At 45.2% G+C, this 27,744-nt stretch overlaps 1 protein-coding gene across 1 annotated transcript in view; it reads left to right on the forward strand.

The window, feature by feature from the left end:
- The first annotated feature begins 12,680 nt into the window (after window positions 1-12,680).
- DMBT1 (deleted in malignant brain tumors 1) overlaps window positions 12,681-27,744 on the forward strand; it is a 51,605-nt gene continuing 36,541 nt past the window's right edge. Inside the window, exons 1-14 of the mRNA XM_050340820.1 lie at window positions 12,681-12,826; window positions 14,252-14,296; window positions 16,730-17,032; window positions 17,348-17,377; window positions 17,789-17,833; window positions 18,262-18,415; window positions 18,569-18,783; window positions 19,449-19,493; window positions 19,965-20,115; window positions 20,486-20,697; window positions 20,937-21,109; window positions 21,766-22,154; window positions 22,320-22,601; window positions 26,457-26,554. Coding sequence (XP_050196777.1) covers window positions 12,763-12,826; window positions 14,252-14,296; window positions 16,730-17,032; window positions 17,348-17,377; window positions 17,789-17,833; window positions 18,262-18,415; window positions 18,569-18,783; window positions 19,449-19,493; window positions 19,965-20,115; window positions 20,486-20,697; window positions 20,937-21,109; window positions 21,766-22,154; window positions 22,320-22,601; window positions 26,457-26,554 — 2,206 coding nt within the window. The 5' untranslated portion in view covers window positions 12,681-12,762. The remainder of the gene's footprint in view (window positions 12,827-14,251; window positions 14,297-16,729; window positions 17,033-17,347; window positions 17,378-17,788; window positions 17,834-18,261; window positions 18,416-18,568; window positions 18,784-19,448; window positions 19,494-19,964; window positions 20,116-20,485; window positions 20,698-20,936; window positions 21,110-21,765; window positions 22,155-22,319; window positions 22,602-26,456; window positions 26,555-27,744) is intronic.

Below are 27,744 nucleotides of genomic sequence, written 5' to 3' on the forward strand. Positions count from 1 at the left end.
TATTCTCCCCCCACCCCCCCTTCCCCATAACTATTTTGTGTTCATGTTAAGGAAGCTGAGGATGTTTTTAAAAACTACATCTTTCCAAATTACAGTGAAAAAGGCATCTAGCAGGGCATGATTAAGTTATATAGAGGGTTTTACTGTATATCAGAAAAGTACTGCAGAAGTGATTAAAACTGAAGCTGCAAATATCCAAGAGCAATAGAGGTGATCAAGAAGTCACCAGTCCAGGGCAGTGAATGATGAGCCCACTGAGTGTTCGTTGCATGTGGTGGTGGGGCACTCTGAGAGTCCTTTTCGTCCTTAGAGTGAGAGAAATGTTCATTTGAGCTTCTGGGGTTCTCCTTGATTGAATTATATTTGAGATTATTCCCGCTGTTCCTGAATGCCTGTGTTGTTTCCCACTGTTTCTTCTCCCACCCAGAAAACATGGATGTGACTTGGCATCCTTTACTCGGTTTCCCTCTCCCTTTGCTCTTAGCTCCCTCCCCATGGGTGCTGCTGGTGAGTGCCAGCAAAAGGAAACCAAAATCACCCCCCAGGCTGGCTTTAAATCAGATTTTAAGTTAAATGTCAGTGAGTTGTCAGGCTGCCTTCACACCAAGAGGCAGAAACTTCCCCGTGAGACAGGAGGGAACCAGGCAGAGAAGTGATGACCAAAGGGCTGCCTCATCCTGCTGTTCCTTTGGCTTCAGGAGCCCCAAAACTGCACCAGCAGTTAACTGATGAAGTTATCTGGAGCCTGTTTGCATTGTTACCCTGTAAATAAGCATTAATGTGATTTGTTAAAGGTTACTTATTGCACAAAATCACTGTTAAACACCAGTGCATATGTAAATTGACTAATTGGACGGAGAAAGTGAGGAAAGAAACTGCCAGAGCAGCCCATCAGATTAATCTGCCTACATCTGCTGGAAAGATTTCCTCCAGTTTACAGGGTTTTGTTTAGTAGTCATGGTACTGCAGCATCTGTCCCCATAAACTTTCTGAGGAAGTGGGTAATAATTAGGAACTGATTAGAGTGAAAATGAGTCAGAGCTAAAGCATGGGAGTCAAATTTAGGAAATGTGGTAAAGAATTAACTTTAGTAGCTTGGAAGTGCTGTATAATACATACATAATACATGCTGGAGAGGAAAATTAAATATTTTTCCTGTTCATTTCTGTTCAGTATTTCTGCACAGAGCACAGTGATTTTCAGAAAGTTTGGCTTGTGAATATTTGAAGGAGATGGACTGTGTTACAGCAGTGTAGTGTAATCTCCCTTTATCCTCTGAAAGGGAGCTAATGTTGTACATCACCACTCTGCAGAGGAAAACACATCTGTGGGGTGTTATTTATTGATTTGGGCTGTGCCCATGCAGTAGCTCTGGGATTTGCTGTGTCTGCCTGGCCATTCCCCTTTCCCAAAGCCCCTGAAAGCTGAGGGAGGATGGCTGACCCCACAGCTGCAACCCCCCAGGAAAAATAGGTCTTTCAGAGTAGAATCAGAATGGTTTGGGTTGGAAGAGACCTTAAAGACCATCTTGTTCCAACTCCCCTGCCTTGGGCAGGACCTTTCACTAGACCAGGTTGCTCCAAGCCCCACCCAGCCTCACCTTGAACACTTCCAGGGAAGGGGCATCCACAACTTCTCTGGGCAACCTGCTCCTAAAAGAACCTGTGGCCAGGTAAGTCCACGAGAGGGCGAATTGAAGCTAAAAACTCCCCACCATCCTCGGTGGAAGCCGTGTCTGGACGTGGCGCTGTGGCTGTGGGGCACTCTCCCCTCGCAGGAGGAGGGGGATGCAGGGGGAAAAGTGGCTGTCCCTGGAAGTCTGAACTCAGTGTCTGTGCAGAAAGGAGAGCTGAAAGCTGCTCTCATGAAAGTTTATTCCAGTCTTCCAAGGAACTGGGCAGATCTGGCAAGGAAAGAGATTTTGTCTGCAGCTCAGGTGAGTTCACGTGTCTGGCAAGGAAGGGGAGCTGACTGCCTGATTTGGAAAACTAGGAAGTTTCAGGATGCTGTGACTGGCTTAAAGTCCTGTACAGCTTTGCAGTTGAAGAAAAAAAACCCCCCCACAACCCATTAACCTGTAAATCAAGCAGAAACAGGCAAATATAACATAAAATGAGCTCTAGCTGTCATTCTCTGGTGCAAAACAAACCTGTAATAAAACACACCTGCAATTAATGGGAGAATGAGAGCACATTTCCTCACATCTCAATCAACATTTGACTTGGAGGTTGGGATCCTGAAAGGAAACCTTCCTTTTAAAGAGGAGTTGGCAAAAGAAATCCTGCATTTCACCAGTGTGGTTAGAAGGAGATTAATATTTTATTAATACAACAGAGAAAGGTTTACAGCTGTGTGTTACATTTACATATACACAGCTATGTAAAGGATAATGATATACTAAAGCTATGACACACATAGAGTTTATTTCTTTCTTGCAAATTATTTGTTTTACTTTTATCTATCCTCAGCTAAATGGGGTTTTGTTTGTTTGTTTGTTTAATGAAAAAACACCTCCCAAGAGAAGGCAGGAGGGCCGTGCAAGAGGAAAAGCTCCACTGGGATTGGTTCCAACCTGTCCAATGAGTCCCTGCAAGCACTGCAGGGCACTGCAAACCTTGCCACCTCATGCAAAGGATTTCCTTCACTCAACTTGCTTTATTTCCTGAAGAACTGACCAATATCTTTTTTTATTGTTATTTTTAATTAAAAGCTAGTCAGTCAAAGTTCTCTGCTCAACGATGTTGATAGTGTCACTGGATTTGTTACTCAAATGTTATACACTACAGCTCCACCCTTGGCACAACGCCTCTGAAGACAGAGGACAATTGTCCTCAGCAATTATTTTATTCTCTTTTTATCTCAGTCACATTTTTTTATACCTGTCCTCCTTACTGGACTGTTTTCAGTTGGTTCAAATCCTTTCTGAAGTGCCCAGCCCTGGCCAAAGGGCTGCATCACTTGCTGTGGTCCAGCTGCACCTCCTGGAGACTCAGAAGACACAGCCAGTTCATTTACCTGTGGCTGGCACTGGAGTGATCTTGTGTAGGGTAATATTTGTTCTTTAACTCTGGGTGCAGTCTGTGAGGGTCTGAAATTGCAGCCTGGTTTGGGGTTTTTGGTTCCCCTCTCTGGGAGCTGATTGTCAGCACCACCCAACGTGACTTACCTTGTTTGTGTTAAATATTTAGTGGATATGTAGTAATAAGTTGATGAAATACTTTACAAAATTTACAGTTTTGTTTCAGCAAATTATTAACCCATTTTCAAGAACATATATTGCACACTTTTATGTGAGATTTCATGAGAACAGGGAGGCCTTTGTGTCTCATTTTCCTCATTGTTCACATCATCTCAGCAGCAGAAGGTTATCAAAGAATCTTATGTTTACTGTTCAATTGTGCATAACTTCCATATTAAATTACCTACATTATGCTAAAATATATATAGATATGCCACCCAAATTATACAGTTTCTGGTGGGATAATTTTCTTTATTGGTAATCTCTCTGCTCTTGGGTATTTCTGGAGACTGACTGTGCTGGTTGAACTGGGTAACTCTTGTAGCTGAGTCACCTCTTTGTTCAGTTGTTTCCCTCCCCAGTTGGGGCATCACACACAACCTCTAAATATGTATCTTTACCCATAACATGCTTTGCCCTGCAGCTGCAGCTATGCCAGGCAGTTTCTGGCCATCAGATAAACTGAAGATTAAATAAGACAACGTGTACTTTCTCATCTTTATCACAGGAGCCCTAGACTTGCTTAAACAGAGGTCAAGTGGTAGAAGCTTTATTGCTAAAATTGAAAGGGCTGTTAATTTTATCTACCTCGTTCCAGATATGATATCCAGGTGTTACCACAGGGAAATCTTTACATAACCTTAACATGACTTTAATATGACTATAACATGCTATTAACAATTTGTTTTGTGTAATGGTAAATCCCATTATTTAGAGTAAACCATGAATCATTACACTCAAATATGATAATTGCCTGTGCAAATCCCTTTGGCCAAAATTACATCCACAAATTACATTACATTAACTATGCTGTTATTACCAAAATCTGAAACTTGTATTCCTTGCAGGAGAAATTCTATCAACCTACCAAACGTTTGCACTTTACAAAATTATTAGTATTTTGAGCAGAAGTGCAGTCTTTCAGAGGTTGCCTTCTGGATACTGGGAAGCCCAGATTAAAATCTGATTTATGGCAATTCATTTCCTTAAGTCTGTTTTCTTTGCCTGCATTTCTCCCAGGCAACAAGGACTCAGAAGGGTTAATACAGGATTTCTAAGGTGAGCCCATGTCCAAGTCAAGCATATTTAAGTTCTTGGAACTTAAATTGGGCATTGCTTAGAAGGGCAACAAGTTATACAGTCTGGGATGGGCTTGCAGGAGTCAGCCAGCCTTGTATTTACAAAAGCACATCATTATGATTGACTTTTTTTTTTCCTCTTTATGTTGTTTGAGCCATTCTGTGAGGGATCTTGAAGGGGAACTTGGAGGAGGTGCTGTGTCATTTCTGGTGTCATTGGAAGTGAAGCAGTTCAGCACAAAGCAGAGCAGATGGCTGGTGCAGTGAGGGGGGTGGCACCACCCTGCAGCTCCCCTGGGACTCAAAGTCCCATTCAAGGGGTCAGGCAGAGCTGAATGTTGGCAAGAAACATGGCTTTCTGAGGATTTTTCTGCCTCTAAGTTTTGCCTGGCACCTCAATATTGTGATTAGCTGCCAGTATGTGTTTTATGAAATGGGAGTTGCAGTTCTCAGGGTCTTGCAGACTGGTTGGGATCTGCTTTAGGGGATTTTCTGTTTCTGAATCAGACCCTTGCCAACCCTCAGCCACAGCAGGGAAATTGTGCTTCCAGGAGAGCCTGCTTCAGCAAAGAAACATAATTGTTTTATTTAAAACAATGGCCACAGAAAATTATTTCCAGACAGTGGGCAGTGCCTCTGAAGAGCAAGGAATGGGAAGTGGCACAGAAACCCATGGCAGAGAATTGTTCCTTGATCTGACCCCAAACCTCCTGTGGGAGGCCAGTGCAGGAGTGGGGAGGGCTGGGGCTGGTCCCTCAGAGCAGGGACCTGCAGTCAGGTCAGTCACAGCTTTGGTGAGCACTTGGGTCTCTCTGAGTGGGAGGCTCCAAGGGCACAGCCTTCATTGCCTGAATTTCTGGCATTTGGTGCTGGCAGTCAGTTTTGCCTCAGAACACAACTGCACAGCTCAGTCTCATGTTCAGACTGGTCAAACAGCTGTTCCCCTTGTGAAGGACAATTTTGTGTTTTTCTTTTTGCCTTTTAAATGACTTTATGGATACACTCTCCTTTTTAATACAAATGCCCCTTGGCTTAGACTTTTTTTCTTGTCTGGTTGTGATTTTATTTATTTTGTCAGGGTGGCAGAAGTGTTTGATGTGATGGCAAGTCTTAGTGGGAAAAGGAGGCACAGCTGCTAAATTTGTAACTAGCAGTGATCAGCCCAGCTGAATTAATGACACTATTGTCTTAAATTCAGAACTAGGTGGGATGGATTGTTTAGGAAGTTGGCCAAACTGGATAGGCAAAAGTATGTGTTAATAATACATAGAACTCTTTCTTTATATGATGGGAGAGAAACTACGTAGGAAGATTGTCAATATTTGTTTGATAGCAGTGTTAAACTTTATGTAATGACAAAACAATATGTTTTGCCATTTTGGGGGGTGAAGCAATTCATGACAGGTTGTGAACATTAGCACCAACTTTGGGTCTAGAGTCCTTAGTTACAAGAAAATGTAAATTTTCAAGCTGTGATATCGGTCAAATGTTTCTGGTTATCCTTAAGTTTATGGTAACATTTTTACTTTTCAATGAAATTTAATGGGTTGTGGTTTAATGGATCATTCTGCTAATTGTTTTCTTTTCTGGCTTCAGCAAAAAATAAAATGTTTCAGACCTATGCTCTTTCTACAAGCCACTGCTTGCCTTTTTCAACTTCTGCTGTTTCACAGGATCACAGAAGATGCTGAGTTGGAAGGGACCCACAAGGATCATCCATTCCAAGCCTTAGCCCTGCACAGGACCATCCCCAAGAGTCACCCCCTGTGCCCCAGAGGATCATCCAAACCCTCCTAGAGCTCTGGCAGCCTTGGGGCTGTGCCCACTGCCCTGGGGAGCCTGTTCAGTGCCAACCACCCTCTGGGGGAAGAACCTTTTGCTGAGATCCACCCTGAGCCTGCCCTGACACAGCTCCAGCCATTCCCTGGGGGCTGTCTCTGCTCCCCCCAGAGCAGAGCTCAGTCCTGCCCCTCCTCTGCCCCTGCCCAGGCAGCTGGAACTGCAGTGAGGTCTCCCCTCAGTCTCCTCTGCTCCAGCTGAACACACCAAGTGCCCTCAGTGTCCTCACACACCTTCAAATCCAGGCCCTTCCCCATTCTCCCTCCTTTGGACACTCTCCAATGGCTCAATCTCTCCTTCCATTGTGTGCCCCCAAACTGCCCCAGTGTTGAGGTGAGGCCACCCCAGGGCAGAGCAGAGCAGGACAATCCCCTCCCTGCTGCCCCCAGGACAGGTATGTCCCTCCTGGCTGCCAGGGCACTGCTGACTCAGGGACACCTGGCACCCACCAGCACCCCCAGGATCCCTTCCCTGCGCTGCTCTCCAGCATCTCATTCCCAGTCTGTCCATCCATCCATCCGGGGTTGTCCCATCCCAGGGGCAGAATCCAACACTTGCCCTTGTTGGACTTCATGTGGTTGGTGATGGCCCAGTCCTCAATTTGCCAAGGTCTCTCTGCAGGGCCTCCCTGCCTCGGAGGGTGATAGATCAGGTTTGTTCAGCAAACACGAGGCAAGATCGAAGGGAGATGTGGGAGGGATGGAAGCTGAACTGCCCTTCCCTGTCTCTTGCTGACATCAGTTGCCTTGGAGGATCAGTACCTTGGAGGTATTTATATTTTTTTTTTATGTGATTCAGACATTTAGTTACCTAAAAAGTCTGAAATGGTGGGTGATATAAGTGACTGCCTGGATGAGGGCACGTACAGATAGGAAAGCTGAAGCTATTTTATTTCTGAGCATGGGTGGTTCCCATCTTAAGATGGCTTAAGAGACAGTCTATTCAGCAAAGAAAATACCCAAGATGAGAAGCAGTCAAATTAACCTGTGATCCCAGAAAACCAAATTAAACACTTGATTACCAGTTGGCCAGGGTAGAGGAGCTGTCTGTGCTTCTACCTGCATGGTGCCAGGCACAAAGGATTGCAGGGTAAGGAGCAGCTTTCTAGCAGTGACTAAAGGTTGTTCAGAAGTGTGGAAGCCTCAGTCCTAGTCCCTGCTCTAGGTCTCATCATTGTCTCTGTTGCAGTAACTGTTTATGTAAATCTTAGGTATTGAGACTTCATAATGACAAGTTCATTCTTGGAGATTATAATTTTCATTTATCTTTCCTTTGCCATTGAGATTTTGCCATTGACCCTTCATCTGTTTCATCTGCCTTTACCAACTGCAGGTCTGGGTGTGTTGACTTAAGGAGTGATGAGTGTGTGCTCATATGAAGGCATATCTTGTGCTCTGATATGCTGTGTAAAATACTGCGGTGCTTGCTATCAGAAAGTAAACAGAGATCTAACAGTTCCTGCTCTGTACAACATCCCCTCGCTGTGTAAGGTAAAAGTGCTTGATCTCTGTTACCTCCCACTGAAATTTGGGAAGCAAATCTCGTTGCATTCAAAGAGGTTGGTGTTGGTTAGCTGGGATGGGTTGGAGTCAGGGGAGGTCTGGGAGAGGGAGGGGAGCTGAAAGCAGAGGAGGTGCAACCAAGCAGATGAGGAACAGTACAAAATGAAACTAGGCACAAGTTCCATGTCTTTCATCACCATGTGCCTTTCCTAGACAATCCAAGTCCTTTCTCTTCCTCAACAATGTCTCTTCCAGGCACACAAAAGCCGTTCAGTAATAGCAAAGCTGGTGAATAGTTAATTTTTCAGTTGTAATCTTACCCTGCCCCAAAGGAACTGTGTTGTTAGGCTCTCAGGTTCTTCAAGCTTTAAGGAACAGATTGAGTCCATGTCCAACAACTGTACTTGAAACATTTTGTTATGACAGGTACAGAACAGAAATTTTTCACGCTTTAGCATTTTGCTCAAATGAAACTGTTTGCTGAATTCAACCTGAATTTGTGTTGAGCCTTTTTTCTCCCCATTTTTCTGGCTGGAGTACGGTTACTGTTCAGGAATGCCACAGATACCAAGTATCATAAGATCAGTAAGACTATTTCCTTGTAGAGCTCTTGGCTCTCACGAAGAGCTGTCCCCACCTGCTTACCTGGATGCTCTCACCCGTAACACACCAGGCACAGGTCTTGGACAAACACTCTGCTCCCCTGCATGGAGACCTCCTGTGAGCTGCCAGCGTGGAGCTGGATGTCATGCCTGCAGGAGAAGAGGAACCCAGCAATGGAACAGACAGGAGAGGGCTGGGAAAGAAACTGCAAGTCAAGAGAAAGAGGGTGTAAAAGAGGAATGAGAAGAGAAGACACCACTGTAGCCACGTGGTGGGGACTGCAGTGTCTATGTGGTTGCCCACAGCTTCTCTGTTGTTGGGACATTGTAATCAAGTGACACCTTTAATTGGTTCTGTTCCAGCTGTGCATGGGCTCTCAGGCATCCAGAGTGAGCACAGCCACAGCTGTATGACGAGGGAGGCAGCGGGTGGACTGAAGAAAAGCTTGCAGTGGTGCTGGGGGAATCTCTCGAGGATGTGGAGGAATCTTCAGGGCTGTATGGGTGAGCAAAGCAGCCAGAGAGGCCAGGGACTGAGGAGTGCCAGCAAGTCTTCTCCAGGAAAAGTCAATTTGGCACTGTTTTCTCTCGTTCACGTGCTGCCAGGTGCACCACTGTGCTTAAGGAACTGATTTGTAACTTAGTGGCCACTGAGAAATGGTCATTGCTGGAAGCAAGAGCAGCAGAGGGGTGGCAGGAGACCTCTCTGAGCAGGGAAGGTGGTATTCCCATGGACAGGTAGCGTGGCTGTTTCCAGTGTCTGACTAAATCATTTAATCTTCACTGACCCAAGCAAACATAGTTTAATCATAAATCTTTATTTCCTCATGCAGTGAAACCATTCCTGCCTTACAATTTGCTTTGGTCACACTTGTGCAAACAAAGCTGTGGACAGAGGTGCAAGGAAAATGAAAAATGGGGAGAGTGGCTGGGGACCAGTGAAGGGGTGTGCCATGGAGGATGGTTCAGCTTGGGGTGAGTCACTGGTACCTGCTTTCTGGCCCTTGATGTGTCCTATGACAGAGGAGCATCCCTGATGCTGTGCTAGAAATTACGGTATCAGTTAAATTCAAAGGAGTTAGTGGGAACTGAATGTTAATAGAAAAGTGTGAACACCTTGCATCCTTTCTCCCACCCAAAGGACAAGCATTTCATTGCATAGTTGACTTTTAAAGCCATGATGGATCCAGACTGAAACTAGTGTTTGCACATGCTTTCATCCAGTTCCAGCTCTGATGAAAAGAGCCAAGAGCCAACAAAACCCCCCACCCCATCAGCCATCCTCTCTGGTGGGAAGAAACATCTTTTTGTGCAAAAAACAGGTCAATAGTACTGCAATATTTTACCACTGACCCTTCAGTTTTCTTCTGCAGTATCAGGGACCATGCAGTGACAGCTGCAAAAGAAACAGTACATTAAATGGAAGGGGTCAATTCAACATGTGCCAACTGGTGTCTCGATCACTGACCCAGCATCTCTGGTGTGTTCCAGCCATCCCTGCAACAGTCCCACCTCAGGGTGCTGCCTCTGGGAAAATATATTGAAGAATGCACAAAATGCCACTCAGGGAATGAAGATTCGGGGGCGAAAACGTGTGAGGAACAGCCCTGCGAACACCAAGGTTGGAGAAGGTGGAGGAGGAGAAGGTGTTCCATGTGCCAGACCAGAGGTGGCCCCACAGTCCCCATGGAGGGCCCTGTGCTGGAGCAAGAGGACATTTCCTGAAGGAACTGTGGCCACTGAGAGCTCATTTTGGATTATCCTGAAGGACTGCAGCCTGTGGGAAGGAACCCACAGTGGAGCACGGGGAAAGAGTGAGGAGGACAGAGCATCAGTGACAAAGTGCTGTGGACTGACCACAGTGCCCCTTAGTGCCCCTGTGCCACTCAGGGAGGGGGGAGGCACAGCAGTGGAATGAAGAAGTGAAGCTGAGCCCGTGTAAACAGCAGGGGAGTTGTTATTTAAGTTGTCAGTGTTTCTTGCTATCAAATTCTATTTTAATTGGCAATGAAATCATATTTCTGTAAGTTGATTCTGTTTTCCATTTGACAGTAGGTGATTTCCCTGTCCTTATCTCAACTCAACTTTCTCATCTTATTTTCTCCTCCTGTGTCCTGTTGAGGAGGAGGAATGAGAGAGGGGCCAGGTGGGTGTCTTGCAGCCAGCCAAGGTCAATCCACCACACTCTCTTTTTATCCAGGGACAGAGGAACTGGAATGCTGGGCTCCATGCAGAGAATGCCAGCCCTGGAGCAGGATGGCTGTGCAGTGATCCTTGCCACTGGGGCCTGTGTGGACAAGCCATGCTGAGCTTGCCTCAGCCTTTCTGTTTGGAGTTGCCTCGCATGTTCTCTTTTTACATTCAGATATTGACAGTTTTTGTTGAGTTGTCAGTGTTTTTAATGTTTTTGTTTTTCTTTTGTCTCTCTGGGCATGCAACAGCTGCCCCAGTTTGTTTATTTACCAAGCCACGTCCCTCACTTTCTTCAGTCCCTGCAGATGACCACTTCCTCCACCTGCCTTGCAAACCCATGAGAAGAAAAATCTACCCATGTTTACCAAGCCAGTGAACTGTTTGCATGTCTAACAAAATACTCCTTTCATTTTTCTGCCTTCTCACAATGGAGTTTGTGCTTCCTTTCTCCCTTTGATCTTCTTCTGGCTCTCCTCTGCTGTGTGAGGCTGAGTTTGGGTGCTGACCATCCAGGACAGATGCGCTGCATGTTTCATGAGGCACCAGAAACCTGTTTCTGGGTTTCTGAGAAGTATTATGTTTGCCAATCAGTAATAAATCCCAACTCATCCAAAAATAACAGTAGGAACAACTATCCTGTCGAATTTTTATCGACTAGAAGTTTTTGCAGCATTTTTTTCTATAAAAGAAAATGCAGAATTCTGTGTTACAGAAATAACTCAGACCCTGAGACATTCTGAAGGTTGATTGATTGACTGATTGAAGATAACCCTACCTTGAACCAGGGGTTGGACCAGACAGCCTCTGGAGGTCCCTTCCAGGCTAAATATTTCTGTGATTCTGTGGTTTTCTATACTGTTAAAACACTGCCAAAGTTACCAGTGTTGTGCAAATGTAGGTTCTTTGAAACCCAACCATGATAATTTCTCTTTGTAAAAATTCACTGCAGAGTTCCATTGGATGCCATTATTTAACTGTTAATTAACCACTTAAATATGTGGTAAATCCCAGTGGGAGGACTGTGTCAAGGGATCTGTAATGCTATTAAGGGCTTCAGAAACAGAGAATTTTGGATGATTTTTCCTTTATTTTCTATACTTGCCCTTATCACTGGACTTATACTCCTTGTTCTCCAGGAAGGGTTGTACTGTTTAACAATGATCAGTGTACGACCACTGAATTTGAGACAAAAGTCAAAATGTTACTTTGGAGGTTTCAGATTTGCTGTAGGCAGCTTGTAGAGCTTAAACATACTGAGTCTTGCTGCCCTGGTGATGATCCTTCAGAGCACAATGAAGGATGAACAGGGGGAGGTCAGAAAAAGATGAAGATACTCACTTTTACTGCATGTTTTTGTGACATCTGTAGGGACAGAAATACACATAAATGAAGTCTGGGGGAATTCAAGGCAACTCAGCATTCTAGTTCCAAATTCTTCTACCTCTAGAAAGTCAGGTAAGTAACTAATATTTGAGAAACACGTGACGGTAAGTTAGGTGTGATAACAGGACAACAGGGAACGGTCTGAGATTGTGCCAGAGGACGTTACTAAGAAAAATTCCTTCACAAAAGGGTTGTCAAGCATTGCAACAGGATGCCCAGAGAACTGGTGGAATCACAGTGCCTGGAAGTGTTCAGAAGTCACGTGGGTGTGGCACTTGGGGGATACGGTGTCGGTGCTGACAGTTGGACTCAAGGATCTTTGAGGTCTTTTCCAGCCTTACTGATTTGACTCAGTCCCTGAAACTGCACATTCACAGCAAAGTTAAGGGACTAGAGACATGATGGTTGTCTCTGTCTGATGCCCTCCCAGCAGTGGGTGGGTGTACCAGAGTTTAGGCCAGCATAAAGGGTCTCCATAAGCCCCTCGATTGTTTCCCACCGCGGTCTTACCCTTCCACATGTGCAGTCCCAAAAAGGAAAGCTCTTCTACACCATCTTAAAAAGCAGCTTTGGCTCAGAATCAGCTCAAACCTAAGAACAAGGAAGGGACATGTTACATAACTGGCCACAACTGAACTTCACAGCCAAAGAGGGACGGGATGGAAAAATAGCAGCTTTTGCAACCACTTTTGGTCTCTGTTGCCCCTGAATCAGAAGTCAGGTGGTGTCATCTTGCAGAACCAGGAAGCTATTATAAATCTTGGTTAACAAATCAAACATATGGCCATGGAAGTCAGGGAAGTGAGAGCAGTGGGGAATGTGGTATTGACTTGCTGAAGTGAGAGATTGGGCTGCTGAGCTACACCCTTTGGTGCAGTCCCTGCCTATAAATTCTGGTGCCCTCCCGCACCAGCAGCTGCAAGGAGATGGCTGCCACCATGATCTTGTCTTGGATGGTGATGATAAGTCTTCAGATCCAGGTGGATGCAGGTAACAAGTCTCAGTTCTGATCTCCTTCATGGCTATATTTCACCCCAGGATAATGCTGAGGTTTAAGGGTAAAAGAGGATTTACCAGCACAGCTTAGTTCTTCGGAAAACCACGAGCAGGTCAAGCCTATGAGCTGAGTAAATCAATTTTATTAAAACTGCTTAATGAACTCAATTTTTTTCTCACCATTTTTGTAAAGAGCCTGGTAAAATAAAATGAATATACTGCAAAGCCAATGATATAAATTTCCAATTCTTTATATTGGGGTAATGGATTTAAAGACTAATAAGTATTTTCTGGACTAAAGATATGTTTCTTTTGAAGAGGTGCACTTTGAACAACGGAGTTGGTATTTGATTAGGTACATACCAGCACACTGGTGTTTAATAACAGAGTGCCCTAGATAAAACAAGTATGGCACATGTCCCTATCCTATTATTATTGTAGTTATTAGAATATAATAGGAATTACTGTCATTTATTTTTTTTTATTCTAATTTCCCACAGGCTAATTCTTGTTACAAGTGTCATTTGATTTGCTTGCAGAGGCACTGGGGGTTCTGATGGGAGGGTGAAATAGCTTTTTTGTGTTCAAAAAACACCTTCCCATTTTTCAGATGAGGATTCCCTGGCTGAGCATGGTGCTGGGAGAGACAAGGCATTGCTTTTAAAGCAGCTACTGTTGCATTCTTTATGCAGGAGGGTAGGATGGAAAATAATCAAAAGTGTTGCCACACTTTCTTTCCATCCCTTCCTCTTTGAGTGTAAAATTCTGGAATGAACTTGGCTTGGACTAATGGACCAAAAGCAAAAACCTGCTTTCCCTTTCCGTGCTCCCATGTACACAGTGGAAAGAAATAACCAGTCTGGCCTATTTCTTCAGGTTTTTAATGCCCTTATTATTTACTCCCTCCATAAATATTTGAGGTGCCATTAGTAATACTGAAAACTAAGCTGGGATGTTGGTGTTCAGCTGGAAAATATTGAGTTACTGTTTAATCCTTTTATTACCATCTAATTAATTCAGGTTTAAAGCCTTGCAGGCATGAGGAGCAGTGTGGTGGGATGGATTGTAAAGTACCCAAATAACTGAAAACATTACACATGTCCCTGTTAGGATCTTCTGCATCCAGAAATCACTTTAAATACATAAACTGTGAGTCTGAGAGCCAGTGTTATAAGTTTTATGATACATGATATTAATCAGTGGGGGCATATTCCCACCCCTCAGGTTGTCCCTAGAGAAGGATTTTTATCACCCACTCCCTTGAAAAACAGCTGACATCCTTCTGCCAGTGCCACCAGGGGATCCTGTGCATGCAAACTTCCCATCCTCATTACTTAATTCATGTAATGTTCTTATTTTTATCTAATATTTTTGTTCTGATTTTATTGTTGTTTTTGCTTGTGTTGACGCTGTCTGCAGCTTGGACTACAAGAGATGCTGTTCCAGAATGGCTTATAACACCAGGTAACTTTAAAGTTATATAAAAGTGCACATTGTTTATAGGATTGGCATTGATAAATATTCTCTCCAGGCTGATGTTTGCATTTGGAAACTCTTCTAATGTAGTTGTAGCCAGTGTAGCCAACCCACCAGCTTAAACAGGGGCTCAGTATCCTTCAGACTGGGCTCCCAGGTCTGAATGCACCCATCCAGAATCTGTAGAGTAGTACATAAATGCACTCAAAATGTAGCATGTAAGTGAAGGTGTGTCCCTCTTCTCAGAGAAAGAACGACAGCCATCACTGCAATGAAGAGCTTAATTAAGTCTGTCCTTGGGCTAAAACCTCGGGATCACAATGCCATGTCAAAAACAGAGTCTGTATAAATGCAGCAGTTTCTGAGTATCTGAAAGCCCAGAGTAAAGTTATCCACAGTTTGCACAGAGGAATTTTGACTGAGTACAGGTTTGTAGACCATTTTCCATTGACCCATACAGAGACAGAGCAGGACTCACATGAAATGCCCTTGTTAATTTGGATTATGTTTATTAATTTTGACATGTTTGGTGCTGTCACCTGATCACAGAAGCACTAGGAAGGAGATCACCTTTCCCCGGGTGCCAGAGCCCTGTCCTACGGGACACCCTCGATCTCTGAGTGCCACCTGGAGGCTTTCCATCAGCCGTACAGGAGCCTTAGCAGGGAAAACCCTTCTTTGACACAGTTACCGACGCCAGCGGCAGTCAGCAGCATGGTATTGATGAAATCAGTGGTGTTGGGGGTGGAAGGGCATGAGAGAAGCTTAGATGTAGTGGGAACGTGAGCAGAACCTGTGACGGGAGTTTTTGGATGTGCAGCCTCCCTTGTCACTGGCCTGGCTCTGGCCATCTCCCCAAATATTTTGTGTCAGCTCCATTTCTGTTAGGATTTTTGTCCTTCTTTGGTTTGGAGAAAGGGAGGGAGAGGCAGACGTCCACAGCCTGTTCTCATGCCAGTAGCAGAGCCATCAGCTTCTGATCAGATCAGGTGAAGCCAGCAGACAGAATCAGAGAATTGTTTGTTTGAAAAGACCTCTTAGATCATCCAGTCCAGCCATTAACCCAGCACTGCCAAGCCCACCACTAAACCATGGCCCACACATTTACACCTATAAGTGTCTTTCACATGTCTTTGAAATCCCTTCAGGGATAATGACCCCACTGGGGTGCCTGGGCACTGCCCTGGGCAGCCTGTTCCAACCTTTGCCATGATTACATTTTCCCTAATCTCCAATCTAAACCTCCCCTGGCCCAACTTGAAGCTATTTCCCCTTGTCCTATCACTTGTTACTTGGGAGAAGGGACTGGCTACAATCTCCTTCCAGGTAGTTGTAGAGAGTAATAAGGTGCCCCTCCTGAGCCTTCTCTTCTCTAGGTTGAGCCTCTCCATCTCCCTTGGGTGGTTCCCATCCACCCCCATAGATTTGAGGGTGTCCCTGACAATTTCCCCTTGGATTATGGGGGCTTCATTCTGCTCCCCATCCCTGCCTTCCAGCTCAGGGGGCTGAGGACCCTGAGAAAACTGGTCTGACTTGCAGGGCACTTGGCACTCTCTGGAGCAGTTGCAGGCTTTTGATGGGTTCACAAAGACATTTGATAGTTAATGGAAGGAAAAACTGCTGTGATTTACTACAATAAAAAGAAATCGCATGGGTCTAAAATTTGTTGGCTACTAATTCCTGGAGACTGAAACAGGGTTTGAGGAAGTTTCATATTATATTTGCCTTTTTGGCCTTCACATATGGTATGATCTATGTTTTTTTCTTCTCTAGAAGAAGCAGTACCTCCCCAACAACACTTGGCCCCACGACTTGTAAATGGAATTTACTGTATTATTACTTCACATGATAGTGATAGCTTTATGTTTTTATCATAGTTTTTATTCTTGGGAACAAATTATTATGATGACAAAGCTCATGCTTGCCCTAGGATGGGGCCAGGGATGTATGCAAGGAGTAAAATATCCAGGAGCCAGGAATTCAGGGATGTCTCTGCCCTCCAGCAACCAGCCTCCTTGCTAGAAATAAAAAGATCTGTCACTTGTGCCCTTCACTGGGAACTTGACTCACTGGGGAAAGGGTAGAGAGCACTGACAGCTCCCAGATCATTTGTCCTAATTCATTTTCTCTCTTTGTGATTTTTTTCCCTACTTGTTCTCCTCCATGGTTCCAATCACAGCTGATGGTGAGTGCGTCTGCCAAGGCCCTTCTGGTGGCCCTGGGCACGGGGATGGGACCTGCTGCTGGCCCAGCCTGTCTGTCCCTCAGTGTGGGAGCCCAGGAAGGGGCTGCCAGCCCTGAGCTGTGCTGTGGGTGCAGAGGGGTGTCTGGAGGGGATGTGGAGGGCTGTGCTCTGCTGTCCAGTGTCACTGCCTGAGCCCGGAGCGCTCTGGTGTGACGCAGGGTCTGTGTCTGTCCAAGGGCTGTCACTGAGGCTGAGTGGTGGGCCCGACCGCTGCGCAGGCAACGTGGAGATCCTGTACTACGGAGACTGGGAGAAGGTGTGTGGACACCTGTGGAACATGGAAGATGCTGAGGTTGTGTGCAGGCAGCTTGGCTGCGGATCACCCCTCGGGGTGATGCACAGTTTCCCTTCGAGTGACTCATACCCGTACGTGATCACGGAGGTGAATTGTGCAGGCTATGAAGAGTATTTGTGGGAGTGCCCCTACAGCTACCAGTACTACGTCTGTCATCATGGAGATGCTTCTGTCATATGCTCAGGTGGGTCTTTGTGTTTTGGGGGCAATTTCCTGAAGAAAACCCACCTGGGGTTTGTGTGAGGCTGGGTCATAGGTCCATGTCCCTGATGCAGGGTCCATGTTCCACAGGGAGCACTCTTCCTGCACTTGCAGACTGTGCTAAGGATATCTGGGATTTAGGAAACTGCTCCTGTGCAGAGTGAGGAGGGAGATGTTTTTTAGCCAGGCCATCCTCCCCATGGATCCCTTCATAGCTCTCCAGGAGATTATAGTATGTACTGTGAGGGGAGATGAGGAATCCAAGTGTCTCACACCCTCTGGTTTTCTCTCTTTGCAGACTCAGGACTAACAGTGCCTCCACCAGCAGGTAACCACAGATTTCTATTTACATACTAGTTTTCCATGGGATGTTCTGCCTCTGGGATGCTCTGTGTTCATCAGAGCAGAAGACCCAAATGTGGGCTGCACTTACAGACCATGGGTAACATCCCTGATGCTCAGGATGATGCGGGATCACTTGGGATCCTTTGTGACCAGGCAGCCACACCTTCAGTGGAAAAGGTTTTGCACTGGTCTTCATGGTGCCACAGTTGGGATGCCCTGGAGCAAGTGCTGGGGCAGTTGGCACTGCAGCTGCTCAGTCCTGCCTCATTACAGTGCCCACTGTGGGTTTTGGGTTTCATTGTCCCAGGGTTCCCCTTGGATAGGGGGCATCTCCCAGAGGGGTGATCCTCTTGGGCAAAGCACTGTGTTCTCACTTGCTGCTCTCTCCCTGCAGTGACAGCTATTTCCAGCGTGATGCCCCCCGTGCCATGGACTGCAGGTATGTCCAGAGGGTTTATGGGGTCTGACTATCTTCTGCCCTCAGTTAAGGATCACAGAATTAAAGGATGGCCAAGGTTAGAAGGCACCTTGGAGTAATGGGGTCCAAAGCTCAGCCTGGCTAAAGCAGGGTCGCCTGGAGCTGACTGCTCAAGACCATGATCAGGCGGCTTTTGGCTTTCTCCTAGGATGGAGAGATGCTGGATGGCCAACCCCACAGATTGGGGATACTGCACAGGCTGAGCACAGGCCATGCTCTGGGCTGGGGGGACAGCAGGGTGATGCTTTGGGGTGATGCCACGTGGCCGGGAGGGAGGGTCTCTGTGGGGCTGTGGCAGAGCCTCCTTGGTGGGGCCTTTCTCTGACGGCTCCAGGCCATGGGATGCCAGGAGGTCTCTGCCCGTGCCCGGGCTCTGCTCCTCTCCGCAGGGCCAGGCTCCTGTGGTGGCTTACTGCAGGCTTTGTGGGGCTCCATCCAGAGCCCGGGCTACCCCAACTCCTACCCCAACAACGCCCGCTGCGTGTGGCGCATTCAGCTGCGGGACCCGGCCCTCAGAGTGGAGCTCCAGTTTTTGGATGTGCAGTGAGTCCTGGGGGGAGGGTTGGCCGTGGGCTCAGGGGCGGCTTCGTGTCTATGGCGGGGCCTGGGCCGAGCCCTGCAGCTCTGGCCGGGCTCGTGGCTCGTGCCGGGAGGCGGCACAGCCCGCGGTGCCCACCGAGCGCCCTTCCCTGCCAGGCTGGAAGGCGACAGCTGCTCCTACGATGCCATCGAGGTGTTCGACGGCGGCTCCCCCGGGGGGCGGCTCCTCGGCACTGTTTGCACCAACGACTCTCGAGTCTTCACATCCTCCGGCCACCAGCTCACCATCCTGTTCCGCAGTGACTACAGCATCGCCCGCAGAGGTTTCCAGGCCTACTACTCCTCATTTCTTGCCTTCAACAGCACCACAGGTAAGACCAGAGCTGCTCTCTCTTAAAGGGCTTCTGATGGCTCCTGACTCCCATGGGCCCACTGATGGGCATCGTTTCTCAGGGACATCTTTATGGACAGCACGGCCATGAGGCTGCTGCCAGACCCAGTTTCTTTGCCTGTTGGGCAGGGATGGGGCTTTCTCCACCTCCCCCAGTGCTGCCACTGGGCCGTCATCTTTTTTCAGACCTTTACTGAAGGCAGAGGAGTTACTTGGTTCCTGGTACTCTCATTGCTACAGAGACCAATGCTCCTGCTCATGGTTAAACACTTGTTTTTCCAAAATCTAGAGGGGTAATGTGCTCAGAGCAGTGAACTCCTTTAGGCAGCTGTGTGGAGGAGCAAGTGTGGCTGCTGCTCTCTCTTCCCTGTCTGCAGCACTGGAAACTCCAGCTCCACTCCCCTATTTCACTGAGCTCAGCTGGGGCTGGAGGGTTCGAGGGGTCTGGTCACCTGCTGCCCTTGCTGAGGGTCACAGAGTCCCAGGATGGCTGAGGTTGCTCTTGCTGGGTCTCCCAGGTTACAGTGCTGACTGTGGGGTTTGGGTTTCCGTATCCCTGGATTTGCTTTGGGGAGGGATGACCAGCCCTGGGCTCCTGGTCTTGGGTGGTACACCGTGCCCTCACTTGCTGCTCTGTCCCTACAGCACCAGGTACTTCCAAATGGACAACCACCGTGACATCACCCTCAGGTAGGTTCAGGGGACTTGTGGCAGGAGCAAATAGACCCCTCCAGGTATGGTTCACATAATCACAGGATGATTTGTGTTGGAGGAAACTTGGCCTAACTCACCTACCTGTCACCTGGAGCTGGCTACCTATGTCCATGTCCAGGTGGCTTTTGGCTGTATCCAAGCATGGAGAGCTGACCACCTCTGCAGGCAAGCTGTGCATGTGCTCAGTCAGTCTCACAGTGAACAAGTGTCTCCTGATCTTCAGGTAGAACATACAAGGAACACCTGATGTGGGGTCCCCAGATGAAAAGGCTCACGTTCACATTGTGAATGTTGGACCAGTGAGAGAAGGGTCTTCAGTGTTTGCTAGAAAATGAAAATAAAAATTGAAAGTCCCTTAGACCAGATTAGGTGTCTTGTTCATTCTTTAGGTTAAAAGAAGTAAACGTGTTTTTTTTTTTTTCTAATTTGGAATATCTTTCTTTGCAGAAGATTATTCTTGTGGTGGCCTGCTTTCCTCTTCATCTGGTACATTACAGAGCCCATTTTACCCCAGAAATTATCCAAACAATGCCAACTGTGTGTGGGAAATTGAAGTGAAGAGCAACTTCCGTGTCCTGCTTAGATTTGGAGATATTCAGTAAGTAAGAATTTATTACTTGGGAAGATGAATGTATGGGACTGACAAGTTGGACTCACTAAGCAAAGGCCTGTTTGATTTCAAGGATCTTTTCTGAAGATTTTAAGTACATTTGAGACGAGAAATGTGTTCTTTTTTTGTTTATTTAGTCAAAAACGTGGCTGGCGTCTAATGAGACAGAAATTTCTATCTCAAATGTTTGATAGTCAGAAGAGTAAAATGTACTCTTCTGCTATAAAAAAGTAAAAACAAACAAACAAACAAAAACAAAAACCCAGAAACAAAACCAAACAAACAAAAACAAAAAACCCCAAACAAATGCATAATAAAAATTAAGCATTTAACTAAATTTTTCATGTTTTCTCCCCAGGATGGAAGGTGGCAGATGCCTCTCTGACTACATAGAAGTCTATGACGGGCCCCTGCACACCTCTCCTCTCCTTGGGAAGTTCTGTTCTGGTTATTATCGCACATACACGTCCTCCTCAAACCTCATGACCGTCCGATTTCACAGCAACTCTCGATACACGTACAGAGGGTTTCAGGCCAACTATTACTCCACTCCAGCAGATGACAGCACAAGTAAGATCGGCTAATTCACTGATTGTTAATCTTGTTGTACCAATTTCACCCATTTCGTGTGATTTTAAATTGTATCTGTAGCATTTTCGTACAGATTCAAGTATATAGTTTGGGTTCTGAACTCCTTCTGCCATATCAGCTGCTCCTTCAAAAGATATTGTTAATTTAATTTGCAACTTCCAGCCTTTTATTGGGACACTTCAGTGAGCTCATAACATGTTTTCTTTGCCATCCACTAGCACTGCTGTGTCTGCCAGACTACATGCACGTGGTTGTGAGCAGATACTTCCTTCAGTCCCACGGCTACTCTGTTTGGAATCTCACCCTGAATGACCCCTTTTGCACGCCCAACATCTCCTCAGAGTCTGTTGCCTTCGACATTCCCTACACGCGCTGTGGCACAGTCAGAGAGGTAGGAATAGATGCTCCAAAAAAACGGGCAAATATTGGGAGGATATGAAAAATTCCAACAGAAGAATTAGCTTTGAAAACCAGCACAAATTGAAAATTATGCTGGGGTGTGCAGGGACTGGAAGTGTCCCTCTCCCTCTCCTGAGGGATAAGGTTTGTTAGCCCTTGTGTTTCCTGCATCTGCTGCCAGGGCATTCCCTCATAGCCTGTTATGGATATTCTGAGGAACAAGTTGTGAAAGAAAGAAAATATTTGGCATTTTTAAGGTTCCAGGCTAAATGTGATGGTTAAAAACATCTCAAAGCTTTCATTAAACATGACTAATCATGTTTAAAGCCAGATTTTAACTTAAATACTGTGCTGGACCTGAACCTTTATGTCTATAATGTTTAAAGCATTTTAGAGGTTGTATGTAGTTCAGTTATGTCTGCATTTAATGTGAGTAGTTTTCTAGGCCAACACTGCATATCACATGGAGATTATAGATTCTTATCTTGAGGACAGAAATTATTGGATTCAAACTTTTCCATGGCAAACTTTCTGGGAAATGATGATTTTACTGTGCACATTGCTGTAAGGATACAGCAAAGTTTGAAGGTGCAATAGGGTACCTGACTACATGAATTAATTTTGCCTTTTATTTTATGCATCAAACAGGGAAACAACAATACAATCAGCTACTCCAACGTTATTAAAGGGTCCTCTTCTGATACTGTAATCACAAGAAACAGAAATCTCCACCTGCATGTCAACTGCAAGATGCTCCAGGACACGTGGGCACAGACGATGTACGTCGCGGACAACAATTTTGAAGTCAACGAAACTCAGTACAGCAGATATGACGTAAACCTTACGTTTTATGACTCTTCATCCTTCTCACGGCCAGTGTACGACTCACCATACTACGTCCATATCAACCAGAATTTGTTCCTTCAAGCCTACCTGCACAGCTCTGATCCAAACCTGGTGCTGTTTCTGGACACGTGTGTGGCATCTCCATCTCCCCACAACTCTACGGCAGAAACCTATGACATCATCCGGAATGGGTGAGCTCTTATGCATAACAATTGCAGATAGAACTGCCTTTGAACTCCTGTATCTGTCCCCTTTTTTCTCTCCTCTCCTCTCCCACATCATATGTTCTATTGCATGTAAATGACTGCAGTTTGTATTCATGAAAGGTGGTGTTTTTTTTTTTTGCTTCTTTTCAGGTGTGTTCGAGATTCTACCTATGCTACATATTATTCACCTCGCAGAAACATCCTGAGGTTTAAATTCAAGGCCTTCCAGTTTGTTTGGAGCAATCCAGAGGTTTACCTGCGCTGTGAACTGGCGGTGTGCAGGGCCTCTGACTACTTTTCCAGGTGCTACCAAGGCTGCATTAACAGGTCCAAGAGAGAGGCAACCTCTGGCCAAGAAAGCGTGATTGTTATTGCTGGCCCAATACAGCTTTGGGAACGTGATAATGAGAATAGGAATGAACTTGGATCTAAGTAAAACTGTCTCCTTTGACAGATTGATCTTTCAGTGCCAAGTGAGTTCTGAAAGAAACTCTGCTGCTAGATTACCAGAAGCTCTAGAATAAACATTAGGAATGTGCTTACTGATTCATGCCTGTTAATCCCAATTTGCTTCAGTCATTTTCATCTCCATATAAAAAAATGCTATTTCAGCAGTTCTGTGGGGAGTCAGTTTTGTGATCTCTAAGCTTTTTGTTTGTTGTTTGCTGTCTTAATGGTAAAGCTGAAATGTTTAAGTTGCAGTTTAAGTTCTACAAACAAGTTCTATTAATATATGCTTGAGCCTGGATGTATCAGAGTGCAAGAAGTTGGTTAATCTTTAAATCTGATCTAGAATGCCATTTTCCCCCCATTTTTTTTCATATTTTGGTGATAACAAGATGAGGGATCAAGTGTAACTAGATTCTCTCATTTTTCCAAGAGCTGGACTCTTTTGTCATCCAGGAGAGCATGAATTCAACTCCTGTTCTGTATCTCATGTTTCTCAAGCATCATTTGTTATTGTTGTTGGCCCCTGGCAGTTCATAGAATCATAAAATGCCCTGAGTGGGAAGGGACCCACAAGGATCATTGAGTCCAACTCCTGGCCCTGCACAGACCACCCCAACAATCCCATCCTGTCCCTGAGAGGGTTGTCCAAACAGTCCCTGAGGTCTGGCAGGTTTGGGACCATGACCACTGCCCTGGGGAGCCTGTTCAGTGCCCCACCACCCTCTGCGGGAGGAATCTTATCCTGATAAAACCTAAAACACCTTCAGGCCATTCCCTTGAGTCCTGTCACTGGTTCACATGAGAGACCAGTGCCTGTCCCTCTGCTTCCCCTCATGAGGAAGATGCAGACCAGCATGAGGTCTGTCCCCAGCTGCTGTTTTCAGTCTTGTTGGGTTTCTCTTGAAACATAAAGTGAAGAAACTGATTCCATACCAGATCCTGTAAGCCTTGGTAAACACCAACAACTGATCACATTGGTAAAGCAATCTGAGGGATTGAGCAATATCCTTGCCTTGAGTAATTTCATTGACAATTCGAGATTAAAATCCAAGCATGACAGGCTTTCTATGGTGGTGGCTCAGGTCGTGAAAAGAGGTGGGTTTGACAAAAAAACTCAGCACTGAAAGAAGCCAGAAGAGCAGGGGAAGTTTGCAGCCCATTAACAACCCTCAGATTTGTTGCCAGCCTACAGTATTAGGTTCTCAAATCTTATCACAGTACCTGAATCATCAGCTTACTTCTCTCAAGATGGTTATCTTGACTCTGGTAGTGAAAAATAGGGCCTGGGTTGTAGAGAACACAGATGGCTGGTTCTTGCTCCACAACAAACATGAGTTTGTTTCCCGCCTTTTCAGATGTAAATTAAGATCAAGAGTCCTCCTTTTCCATAGGGTAGTTGTGAGTAAATTACGAATGGTAATGGAGCCCATCTGTACCTGTGAGAGGTACTTAGTAAATCTCAGTGTGATGCAATGTGTGCCTTTACCCATCAGGCGAGGGACTGCAGGAACTGCCCTGAAATGTTTTCTGTTTTCACTACAGTCAGTGCTAGCAAGCACAATATTTGAACTCAAGTGCTGCTGTTATACTCTCCTAAGCCTTCTCTTTAATCCTGCTTCCTATCAATTTTTTGAGAAGCAGATAAAATTTTGCATAAAAATTTCATGGAATAACGAAATGTTTCAAATGAAGAAGGTTTTATGTAGCTAAAAATACCTGGATAATCATGCATGGCTGAAAGACAAAAATTATTCTTCCAATTGCATAGAGATCATCACATATAATGTCTGAATATTTATGGTAAGTTCTTGTTGAGAAAATGAGCTATTTAAGTTATTTTCTATTACGGTCGATTTCCAATATAAATTATGTAATTACAAAACCAGGAAGACAGTGTTTCTAGGTTGATATTTCTTGTCTTGGTTCCTGAAAGTGGCTCTGCATTTTGCACTCAAAATTTTGGTGTCTTGAAGGACATCATCTCTAATCTGGAGTTTTTCCAAGTGATATGTTGTTTGTATATGGGGTTCTCCAGCAAGAACACAGGGCCCTCACAAACCTGAGCTGTGAAAAAATTCCAGGAAGGTCGTATTTGTGGTCCAGATCTGCTGTGAGATCAGCACTGCATAACAGCTTAGTCTGTGCCCTACTGCCTAAGTCAGGCCCTCCCATAAAATTCATACAAATCCTAATTATAATATTACCATGATAGTATAATTATTTGTCCAGGTTAACCTAGCACTTCACTGTCAGGCAAAATCAATTCTGGAAAACAAAAGTCCCATGTCTAGGGTTTTGTTTGTTTGTTTATTTCTTTGCTTGTTTTGTTTGTTTCTTTTTTCTTTGCCCATAAATAATTTCAAGTGCAGGCAGTATAGCTTTTTTTTTTTTTTCTTTTTGCAGTATCAAAGCTCTGTTTCATATAAGGCAGAGGTGCCAGTTTTTCGGCTTGCATCTCTACAGGGAAAAAGAGACCAACTACTAGCAATAAATGAGCATTACCAGGGTTAATAACGCCTTCCTGGAGTGCAGTACTTGAAAACACAAACTGTTTGAAAATTGCAAGGTGGCAAAAGGGCTGTCACTCCGAGAATGCCTGGCACTCAGTATCCAAAACCTCCACACATTCATCATCATCCTCGCTATCACTGCTGTAAATCTCGGTGTCGAAATTAGATACGGACTTGAAGGTTTCCCGACTAATCCTTTAACTGTAGTTTCTTATCACTTCCCGAAAGCAACAATTTAAGCTCTCTGACCTCCGCCCTGAGCAACTCATTCTCAGTAGTCCGTTTATTCACTCTCTCCCAAATCCCTCTCAAAAGCCGAAGACGATTTTAGCACCTCATTTTCCGATTTCAAAACACTATACCCCACACCAGCAATCTTTGCAGGAGCAGGCAAATTTTTTTGCATCTTATTGGGAATAAGATAAACACGCTCCTAAGGCAGCACAAATAGTAAGTACCTTTACCCTTCCCTTCTTTACACTTTTTCTCGGCCTGTTTCCCCAATAAGCAATAAATTTTGTGGATGGAACGTGCTGGAGGGAGAGATATTGAGAGATCCTCAGCTACTGAGCCATCAGAGCAGCTTTGCTTTGAGGTCTCTGGAAAGGGCATTTTCATCCCTAGTGCTGGACTGTGTCTGATAAGGCTGTCCTGGGACTGTGGCCAAGGCAGGTTAAAATGAACTTTCAGTGTCTGCTCTCAGGTCTGCTCCACCTGAGTCAACAGACCGTTGGCACCTTCACTGCAACATTTAAGACCTTTGGAAGAAGGGGCAGGAAAATCAGGGGGACTACAAGGATGCCATGAGGTCATACAGGCAGGACATCAGAAGGGTCAAAGCCAAACTAGAATTTACTCTGGCTGATGCTGTAAAACACAATTAAAAATGTTTCTGTGAATTCATTAGCAGCAAAAGGAGGGCTAAGGAGAATCTCCTTCCTTTTATGGATGTGAAGGGAAATATGCTGACAAAGGCTGAGGTACTTAATGTATTCTCTGCCTCAGCCTTCAAAGGTAAGACCAGTTGTCCTGTGGTTACCCACCCTCCTGAGCTGGAAGTCAGGGACAGGGAGCAGAGTTAAGCCTCAGTGATCCAAGGGGAAATGGTCCAAGAGGAGCTGCTGCACCACTCGAACACCCACGAGTCTCTGGACCTGGATGGGATCCACCCCAGGGTACTCAGGGAGCTGGTGCAAGTGCTCACTGAGCCACTTTCCATCATTCCCCAGCAGTCCTGGCTGACTGGGGAGGTCCCACTCAACTGCAAGTGAGCAAACGTGACACCCATCTTTGATAAGGGCTGGAAAGATGATCTGGAGAATTCCAGGCCCATCAGCCTCACCGTGGTGCCAGGGAAGGTTATGGAGCAGATCATCCCTAGTGCCATCGTGCAGCATGTCCAGGACAACCAGGGAGTCAGCACTGGTGAGGAACCTCAGACCCTGGGTGCAGTTTTGGGCCCCCCACTGCAAAAAAGTCACTGAGGTGCTGGAGTGTGTCCAGAGCTTGGAAAGGGTCTGGAGCTAAAGTTTGATGAAGAGGAGTTGAGGGTGCTGGGAACATGTTCAAAACTTCTCAAGGGAAAACCCCTTCTATCAGAGTTCAACACCTTTGACTTATCAGGTGCCAATGTGATAAAAAGTATTCGCATAAAGCCAGAGGGGAATTTTCTTAGGAAGGGTCTTGAAGGGAAAGAGGGCTAAGAGATAATATAGATTGAGGATGAAAGTTTAGCTGTTCAGACATACTTAATATTTATGACTAAACTATGTGGAGTAGCTAATGGTTTCTAATAAATTTCTGTTATCATGCAACTACAACCTATATAATTGCAGCAAAACACCAACTGTCTCTATAAATTTCTCTCTATTAAATACTGAATGAAGAGAAAGTATATCAACCTCCCCACAGTTGTATTTACACTGTCATATTTGCATTAAGGTCTGAGGTTTTCCTCACCATTCCTTGGCTATGTATGTCTTCTCCAGTTATATATCATATCTTAAATTTCAGGTTGAATAGTGTAGTCATTGTAGTGTTCTTAGTAAATGCAGGTAATGATTGTTAATAATTGACATCTACTCACACTTTTTAACCACTCTTTCCTTAAGTGCTCCACCAAATTTTGGTGGAAAAGGCTTGTGGTAGCACTTATTTCTCTTTCAAGGCTGCTGATCTTGAGCTCAGTCAAAGGCCATATTATTACTATTCTTATCTCGAGTTCTTGGTTCAAAGTGACACCAATCTTCCTACAGTGTAAGGGGGCAGCTACGAAGAGAACAATGGAATAAGTCAATGGCTATTGTCTTTTTCTTTTTCAAGGGGTGACTCATGAATGCTTATGACAAGAAAAAATCAATTCATTGTGTTATTGAGTTCACGTGAACCAGGGAACACCAAGGGCAAAGCAGTTGCAGCACAGTGAAATCCTCAAGGAAAGAATATAGATCATTCAGGGGATGAGATGTATGAGACTCTTACAACAGATAACTTGCAAACACAATGCAGAGTCTTTTGTGAGTACTTTGAATATTTCTATTGATCCAAGCTTCTTCTTGGACCATATTTGTCGAGCTTGCAATCAATCTATTAAATCTGAAAGTCAATGAAAACCA

This window comes from Myiozetetes cayanensis, unplaced genomic scaffold (genome assembly GCF_022539395.1).
Source record: "Myiozetetes cayanensis isolate MyiCay16 unplaced genomic scaffold, myiCay2020 scf10, whole genome shotgun sequence".
In the NCBI taxonomy this organism is placed as follows: domain Eukaryota; kingdom Metazoa; phylum Chordata; class Aves; order Passeriformes; family Tyrannidae; genus Myiozetetes; species Myiozetetes cayanensis.